This window comes from Pituophis catenifer, unplaced genomic scaffold, assembly GCF_029215685.1.
Source record: "Pituophis catenifer annectens isolate HBS135680 unplaced genomic scaffold, rPitCat1.0.hap2 SCAF_10, whole genome shotgun sequence".
In the NCBI taxonomy this organism is placed as follows: Eukaryota; Metazoa; Chordata; class Lepidosauria; order Squamata; family Colubridae; genus Pituophis; species Pituophis catenifer.
In genome coordinates, this window is record NW_027256890.1 from 15,778,630 (window position 1) to 15,787,705 (window position 9,076).

General features: G+C 48.9%; 1 protein-coding gene across 1 annotated transcript; it reads right to left on the reverse strand.

Annotated features, from left to right (window-relative positions):
* Positions 1 to 750: 750 nt before the first annotated feature.
* Positions 751 to 5,497, reverse strand: ERP29 (endoplasmic reticulum protein 29). The gene is made up of 3 exons (XM_070950440.1): positions 5,307 to 5,497; positions 3,047 to 3,185; positions 751 to 1,855 (listed from the first exon to the last, which is right to left on the reverse strand). The coding sequence occupies exons 1-3, from the start codon at positions 5,445 to 5,447 to the stop codon at positions 1,347 to 1,349; spliced, it is 789 nt and encodes a 262-aa protein (XP_070806541.1). The 5' UTR covers positions 5,448 to 5,497; the 3' UTR covers positions 751 to 1,346.
* Positions 5,498 to 9,076: the final 3,579 nt, after the last annotated feature.

Sequence of the window (9,076 nt, forward strand, 5' to 3'; positions counted from 1 at the left end):
GTCCCATGCCAGAACGGTGCACACCAGGGGTGTCATTATCCGAGGTCTCTGCTGGTTGCGGCTTCTTAACTGCGGGGTTCTCCCGCAGTTAATACAAAGCCAACATTCATCTAACCAATGTACGAGCAGGCTCACTTAATATCCCAGACGGATGCTGGAAAATAGCTTGCTCTTTGGCATGTCGTATTGGGCTATCTGAAACTGAGGGAGGAATGGTGCTCCCTAGACAGGCACTGTCTTATTTAATAATGCAGAAAAATAAAATGGTAGGGTCTTAAAACAGTTCCTTGCTCCCAATTCCAGCTGGTATTGACAATTCTTTCCTTCCAGTTTTAAGACCCCCAAGAAGCTGAGCTGTAGATGGAAATGTCCCGGAAGACTTGAGGCGAAGAGGAAGGTAGCATATGAGTTTTTAAAAAACCTGTATGAGGATAAGGAGTAGAAGAAGATAAGATAGTGCAATACCTACAAAAAATAGAATTTTCCAGAATCTCGGAAGAAGGTAAAAATTTAATAAACCAAGGTTAGTTATATTATGACTTGGCTCAACAGCTTGTCTCGGCTGTCAGAAGGAGGGCAAGCTGGATATTTACATTTTCCTGATCAAAAACACCTTGTGGTTTGTCTCATACAGTTGTGTGTCTGTGTGAGTGTGGGCTTGTGTGTGATTCAAGGCAGAGTTGCTGAATGAAGGGTCGAAAGATATAAACCCCCAAATCTCAAGTGCAACTTTAAACGTCAAACACAATCTCAGTTCTTAGAAGTTCAACCAGGAGGGTTCATTTTATTAAGGAAGTTGTGATAAAAGAGGAAAAAAATGCCTTTGTGTGTTCGTTTCCCCAGTAACCTTTATTATCAAATTAAGTACCCTTTCCATAAAACTGATTTCGGTGAATACTGGTCAGTAAGAGACAGGTGTAGCTTTGGGTTCACTTTCTCTTAACGTATTTCCCCTGGACCAAATGGCGCTCCATCTCACACACACACACAAAAACCTCCCAGAGGGCGAGCCCTATTTCTTGGATGTTCAAATTCCTCCCAACGGGGTGGGGGGAGGGAAGGGGGGGAGAGGGGATTCAACCCAGCCAAACTAGCTTGCCAAGGCTCCAAGTTAGAAGTTCTAAATGTCGCCATCTTGACACCTTGTTTATTAGACTTTATGGCGGTCTCTGAATGTCCCCTTAGTGAAGTTGGGTGTGTCTGTCCCCAGTAATGGGATGGGTAGAGGGGGCTATGAAAGGGCTAATTTGCAACCTCTTTGAAAGAGCAAGGGGAGGTTTTTGCCTGCTTCGAGGAGCACCAGTTGGGACCTCACCCCATGCTGTGTCCCATCTTCACCTGCCCTGTTAAAGTTCTTCTTTCTCACTGTTCGACTTCTTTTGGAAGGAAGACAGGATGTTTAAGCGCTTCGAGAGTTCCTCTTTCTTCCCGTCGCTCATCTTGTTCTCGTCAATCAGCTTGGTGATCCGGGAGATCTCGTTGGGGATGAATGGGTCCCCCTGGGCAAGGATTTTGCCCATGATTTTGATGTATTGCTCAGCGGATTTGCGTTCGCTCTCTTTGGCCTTGGCCAAATGCTCCTGGCCCTCTTCCAGGAGAGCCTGGCGACGCTCAGGTTCTTCGGTGGCACTTACAAACTGGCTGGCCAAGGCATCGAATATTTTCAGGCAACCTGGCATTCCCATGTAGATCCCTCGGAGTTTCAGCCAGCGCTGGAGAGCACTGGCCTTGACCTGCCCGTCGTAAGGCAAGGGGTTCTCCAGGTCGCCATCTTGGAACAAGTAGAAAACTGGATACGAGTCTTTATCCAGTTTGTATTTTTCCCCCAACTCCATGTTCTGCTTGTCACCATAATCTGTAAGGAAAAGCAATATGAACTCAGGTGGGAGACTTGGATAGGGAGAATAACTAGTTAGTGGATTTGCAGGTCACTGTTCACCTAAGATGTGATTAACCAAGAATCACTTTATCAGAGAGATGGGCAGCGTATAAATTTAATAAATCAATAACAAATAAATAAGTGTGCGTAAGTGGCTTTCACAAAGGCCAAAATGAAAAAATTTCTAAGTTATGTTTGAGTGGCTTGATTAAACTATTACTATAACTTTCTCAATACAAAGGAACTTTGAAGGATGAAAATATGCAGCTGATAGAACCCCAACATTTTGAAGCCTTGAGGTCTAGCAGCTTGTTCCTCGCAAGGCTCATCCCGGCTGAAGCACAAGGCCAAAATGGTGCAACCCTTGAAGAGAATTCAAACTCTCTATGCATTCAGTCACTCTGTGCTATTGCTTTGATCGAAAGAAACAGCAGGTGTCATTTTAAAACTGGGACGGGAGGGGAATTTCCATTTCTAAAATGGTAGCAGAGAGGGGCCTCTTTTAGAATAAAGATTGAAAGTTGAACATTTGGAAACTCTCGTGTTTCCACTGAGATGAGACCCAGGTCACAGATGGGCCAGGAGGAAAAACGGTGTAAGATCTGTGTGGGTATTTGAAACCCTGCACCCAAAACCTTGTAATGGCTGAAGGCTCAGTGGTTAGAGCCGATACAGAGGGTACATCTGGAAAGTACCAGACTGAGCACATGACAATTAAGAAAAACCAGATAGTTTTGTTTATATGAGAGCCAGTTTGGTCCCGCGGTTAAGGCACCAGGCTAAAAAGTGGGAGGCTGTGAGTTTTAGTGCTGCCTTAGCCATGAAAGGCAGCCTTCAACAGAGCCCACCTCACTGGGTTGTCGTGCGGAATATAGGAGGAGGAAGGTATGTTGGACATGTTTGTCACCTTGAATTATTTGTCAAAATAATAAAGGCAGGATACAAATACATAAATTAAAAAATCCTGCCTTTATTATTTTGATAAATAAGTCAAGGCAGCTAACGTACCCAATACGGTACCAAAATATAGCATGGATTTTATTTCTTACAACTGCACAACAATTTTAAGAAATAAAGAGAACTTCATCTTCTTCATCACCCAAATCAAACGTCTGGACCTCAGGTGTCCAGGTAGGGATCACCCACCTGGGCAGAGCCCCATCTCACCTGAGATGCCCACCTCAGCCACCAACAAGTCACTGCTGGATTCCGAACTCTCGGCCACCTTTTTGAACTCATCCTGCTTCTCCCCGTAAGGGTACTGGGTGTCGAATTTCACCAAGACGTATTTGTGCTTTGGGATCACCTGTGGAAAGAGCAATACGTGCAAGGCTTTACAATAGAATAACAGAGTTGGAAGGGACCTTGGAGGTCTTCTAGTCCAACCCCCTGCCCAGGCAGGAAACCCTACATCACTTCAGACAAATGGTTATCCAACATCTTCTTAAAAACTTCCAGTGTTGGAACACTTACAACTTCTGGAAGCAAGTTGTTCCACCGATTAATTGTTCTAACTGTCAGGAAATTTCTCCTTAGTTCTATGTTGTTTCTCTCCTTGATTAGTTTCCACCCATTGCTTGGAAAGGGCTCTGCCTGTGAAAACCCAAAAGGATTGTCCCATACCGTATTTTCTCCATTTTCTCTATCAAAGTGTTGAAAACCTGTTATGTTCCCTGCTATTTTAAGCCATTTTTATTGGGTCCTCCTAGACCCACACATTGCAGCAAATTATGGTGTTTTTTTTTTATTCACTGAATAAAGGACACACAGTTGGGAGGGAGCACACCACACATTAAGCCAGGGCATCTTGTCCCTTCAGAAAAAGTCTTCAACCTGGTCGGTCAATGTGGCCCTTGTCATATCACCTGGCAGCAGCAGGGAGAAGCTGGTGTCCAGGTCAATGTTTTTGAATCCAGAACCCCCCCCCCAAACAATGGCTAACTAGGGTTTTTGGGGTCCTCATGTTTGTGTCACAGTGGACAATTTTTCCCTCAGATTCCAAGGGAGGAGGACATCTCCATTTCCAAATGCTGAGGCGTTGGGTCTATTCCTTCTATACTGTTGCTGAGGCAAAAAAAACAGCCAATGGGAACCCAGGGAAGTGAAGCCGTGTGGGCATTGGTCACTCATTGACTTGGATGGGTGAAGAGCCAATGAAACAGCGGAGACCCAAAGCCGGGTTACCAATCAGCTGTTTTGGAGGGGGGGGAAAACGGCTATAAAAGGAGCAGCACGAGGGCATCTGTCAAAGAGCTGAAGAGAAGAGGATGGAAGAGCAGCCCTGAGGGGCGAAGGAACTGGAGCCACTTGCTGCCTCAGAGTTGGCTGGGTTGGAGTCCTGGAAAAGCCAGAAGAGGCTAAAACAGCAGCCTTGAAGTCACTCTCCACGGGGCCTCTGGGGCAGCCAAGCCCCTCTAGGCTGAAGTCCTGGAAGGCCCTGAGGGCCAAAGAGGCCAGAGCAGCACATCTGATGGGCCACAGAGATGAAGCCTCTCCAGAGAAGCTGGAGGCAGAAGGGGTGGAAGTTACTCCCTGCTATGTTGACGGACACCATCCAGACTGAAGGGCAGAGAGCTGGAAGGCCAGAAGGGCCAAACGCTGCCCTCCGCCTTAAGGAGGCGCCTCCAGAGCCAGCTGGGCTTGAGGAGGAGGAGGGTGTGGGGGGCAAAGGAGCTGGAGCCCCCCTGCAGAAGGAGCCGCTGGAAGTCTGCCACTGCCCAGCCCTTCCGAAGGAGAACGGGTTATTCTGGAGTGGCTCCTGGAAGGAATCGCTTTGACGCTTCACTAGCTCCCTACTCCCCGCTTGGGGAAACTGAGGCCAAGCAGCGTTCAGGTGGGGCTGCCTGGGGCCTTCCGGCTGCGGTTCCCACGCCTCCCTGGATCCAGAGCTGAGATGGGCAGCATTATATTTGAGAGATAATTATTAAAAAGCACTTTGCAGCCTTCGGGTTGCCTGAATCCGGTGGTTCTTGGTTATTTCTCACGCGACCCTGGGATTCCCGTCATCCCTGGGCCCCGCACCTCCTTGGGGGGGGGGGGATACACTCTGCGCATGGCCAGAGGCACCGCTGCCCGGTGGTTCCCAGGGCAGAGGAGGTCGCCCTCGCCCTCCACTTGGCTTCCCCGGATTGGCGAGTGGTGGGAAGCGGCCCGCTTTCTGCCCGCCCCCTCGGCTCTCCAGGGGAGGAGCGCTGGGCCGGGGGAAAGGGAAGGGGCTGCCCGTGCCTTGGAAGCCGCCCTAAGGAGAGGGCTCGGCCCCGCTGCAAACCCCGCTGAGTCCCCGCGGTGCCTCCCTCTCCGGAGGGTCCCCTGCCAGGCGAGTGGAGCCCGGGGCAGGAGGAGGCTGCCGGGCCCGGGTTGCGCCCCGCCAGCTGCTCTTGGCTCGGCAGCCGCGCCAGCCCCGCTTGGGCACCGGGACGGGGCTTACCTTGTAGAAGGTGACGGTGTCCAGCGGGAGCGCGCCCTTGGTGTGCAGCGCGCCGCTCCGCTCCGGGGCCGCGCAGAGCAGCAGCAGCAGCAGCAGCGCCGGGAGGAACAGGCGGCAGGCGCGGCGCCCGGGACTCGCCATGGCGACCAGGTGGCTGCTGAGCGGGCGACGAGCGGGTGGAAGCTTCCTCGGCGAGGGAGGGAGGGGCTTGCGGGGGAGGTTCCGCCGCGCTCGCCCGCGCCCCCCGCAGGCCAAGCCGGGCAGAGGCTGCCGGGCTCCTCCCCAGCCTTCCCCCCCCCAACCCTTTGGAGCAGACACCCCGAATATGCGCGGAAAGCCCACCAAAATCTCTGGGCTCCTGGCAGGCCAAGGAGAGGATGTTGGGAGTTGGAGTCCGGCCGCTTCGGGGGGGAGGAGGCCGAACCCCTGCTGGAAGAGGACGGGGGGACGGGCTGGGGGGGTCTTGGGCGCACCGCGCCGCTTCCTTAAATGTCCCCCCCCCCCATGAAGGCCAAACACCCTGAAAATGCCGAGCCTCGTTTGTAGGGATCCCAGCTAAGCCTCCTTGGCGGGTCAGCGAGGAGCCCCGGCGTTCCCCGGACCGTCTGCATCCAGGCAGCGCCCCAGGGGACCATTTGCAGGACCTGGGAGATGCGTGTCTGGGAATAGGGCCCTAAAAAGAATCCCTTTAAACCAGGGCCACCCAACCACCGCTGCTTTGCGGCTAGGCTCTACTGGCTGGGGAATTCTGGGAGTTGAAGTCCAGCGGTCTTGAAGCAGCACCGTTGGCCACCCCTGCTCTAACCTCTGGCTGCAATTTTGGAAATGCTGGCCTGGCCTGGTGGTTTTCTCCTCTCCCCACCCCCCCCCCCCCCTTCTGAGATTTCACTAGACAACTTTTTAAAAGTCCAGCTTTAAAGGGTGCAAGCGTTGAACCCCGCAACCCTCCTAATACTGCATTTAGGCTGCAGAGAACGGAACTTAAATTGCACCAAGCCGGCCTCGACTGTCCCAGCCTGAAACCTCCAACATCTGTCTGTCCCCAAAATGCTTAAAAGACCCTTTAAATGGTGTGTTTTGGATCGTGGCTAACCCCTGAAGATCATGAAACCTTCAGAGAGAGGTGAACGCTTCCCAGTCTGAAAGAAACAAAAAGGCACAGAAAAAGTTGGTTATAAAGAAACTGAGTTTTTTTTATAAATTATAAACCCATTCAGTTTACAGCAGATTGTTAGCAGTTTTATCCTTTTAGATTTCTGTTGGTGGTTGAGGTGTTTTACATAAGTCACAAATTAAAAAACAGCAAAGCAAAGCAAAGAAGCTCCACAGCGAATAGAATCGGTAGCCGAATACCTCTCTCCTTCTATAGCTCAAATAAGAGGCAAAACAAACCCAATGATTCAATTATCAGAATTTCAAATATAAATTCAATTTCTAAATAGTAAGAAAATGATTTTTTTTAAAAAAAAAAATGATAAACCTTAAACTTCCAAAGCTGGAAGGGGAAAACAGTTGCACGGAAGTTGTTCTTCCTCAAAAGGAAACTTTGAGTTTACAGAAAATATAACCCAAAGGTTTTCATTCCTAGAAGTTGCCACAGAAGGACCCTGAGTCAAACATTTCTTCTTCTCAAGCTTTCAGCTCTTTTTAAATACCCCCCAAGTATGTTGACCCACTTCCACAAGCCTTGGACAAAATAATGTCACAAATTCAGAATTTCACATTTTTGCGCAAAAGGGAAAACACCAGCACTAGTTTCCAGCAGCTTCTCTCCCATTACCTGCTTTTTCTGGGGGAGGGGGGCGCGGCGGGCGGGCAGGGGTTGCATCTTCTCTGTAACAGAAGGAAATCCTAAGAAAACCAAGCTCTCGAAAAGACTAACAATTGAAACAAACACAAGTAATTTGTGTAACGTGGTCACCTCCCTACTTGATCAAATGAGGAAAGCTTTGGAAATGTTTTAAAAGGCGATCTCAAAAGTGAAGAATTTCTTAGAGGGTGGCATGAATAGTCAATATTTTTTAAAATACTTTTCGGATGAAACAAAAAATGGTTTGGGGAAGGAGCCTGTTTGTGAAATCACCTTAAAACCCCAAGAATCATGAAGTGCTCTGACGGGGGTTTTACAAGGCTATAGCCACCATTTCATTTACAAAACAGGCATTTTGAATCAAGCTATCGACTAGAAAAACAATATATTCAGAACTGACGGTGGAGATTCCATCCTTCCTTAAAACATTCTTTAAAAGTCTTTTACGTTGCTTCTCAATCGAAGCTCCAAAACATCTTTCTAGAAATTATTTTATTGGAAAAAATAATGCATCTACATATTTATTCTGCCCTTCTTTTTCTCAGATTATATAACAAACCCTGCAGGAGTCATGTTTTTGTACAAAAATCGCCTCCGCTGTGTGGCATCTCTTGGTAGGATACGTCCACAGCAGGTTCAGGTAAAGCTCCTTATTTCTCACGGGGCAGGTAGGGCTGCCTCTAGAACAGGCGAGAACCTCTCCTGTTGGGGGCAGGTGAGAGTGGGCATTGAGAAGACAAGCTGTGGGGAGGCCATCAACAAGCTGGATGTGCTGGCAGACAGCAATAGATGAGGCTGAACACCCACCAAAGCCACTCCTTCGAAGTCTAATGAGAAAGTAACCTTCGCTTACCTGACTCTGATGCTACCTGCTTATCTTCCTGGGCATAAACTCTACGTTCAAGAGGCTTCCTTTCTATCTGGCAATTGATCGTTGTTTAGGAAGAAACAGGAGTGCACCCCCTGGTTTTTAGTATCCGCTGATTTAAAAGAAATACAATGGTAACCAACCAATCCTCTCAAGTAACTCAGAAAACACCAGCTTAATGATATCACAGAACAGTGAAACCTGCTAAGATGCGCACAACGGAAGGCCAACTTCTTGTCTATAACCAAGACTGGCCACGCAGGAGCGCAAGCTCTTTTTTCACCCAACAGCTCTGAATGTCAAAAAGCCGAACGCTTGAAAACCGCCGTGGCTCAACAGGTATTTTGGGAGTCGCTCCCAAATTCTGTTCCGAATGAGAGGAGGGTGGGAAGGATGTGAAAGCAGTTGGGAGTTTTTTAATTCTCCATTCTTGGGTCCCATCCAAAATCCACCTCACACACATCATTCCAGAAGGGATTCGGGAGCGCTTTGAAATGAAGAGAAATACGAAAAACTGTGGTTCAGCTCAACTCAGCCAGCCTGTCTTGACATGCAGCTCTGAAAGTGGAAGAAACATCAAGGCACCACCGCACAGCTTTAGACTCGGAAATGACAATGGCTCCGTTGAGGGTTTTTTTTGCTACCAATTACATCGATCACCTTTTACCTGATTCCTATGGAATTCTAGGTCCAGTTGCATTTCTAAACAAGTTTTCCCAATTTCTTGGAAACAACTGGAGTAGGCTTTAATTGAGAACACCACTCTCCGACACTTACGGGGTACAGAAAAGGAGGTTTGATGCTGGAACTGATGCTGGTCCTCTTTCGACCAATTCGAACGGCTGAAAGGGAAGTTGCATACATAAAAGGAGAATAGAAGACCCTGTTGTAGAGCAGATCGTTCAACAGTCAGATTTACTTGGCTGGGGCAGAAGCAGGAAGGGCCTAAGAGATACTTAGGGGGTCCACAGCTGACCTCAGGCCTGGTCATTTGCTTCTCTACGGCAAAAATGTGGACGCAAACGAAGTGCTGCCTTGCCTGTGGGGAGGGGGAAGTAGAAATTCCTTCGAAATAGGCTTCACACTGGATTC

Bases quoted from the DNA above. Each gene is read 5' to 3' on its own strand.
- ERP29 (XM_070950440.1), bottom strand. From the start codon at position 5,447: ATGGCGAGTCCCGGGCGCCGCGCCTGCCGCCTGTTCCTCCCGGCGCTG. The intron at 3,186-5,306 runs GTAAGCCCCGTC...CTCTTTCCACAG, and splicing joins ACACCGTCACCTTCTACAAG to GTGATCCCAAAGCACAAATA. The intron at 1,856-3,046 runs GTGAGATGGGGC...TTTTCCTTACAG, and splicing joins GGCTGAGGTGGGCATCTCAG to ATTATGGTGACAAGCAGAAC.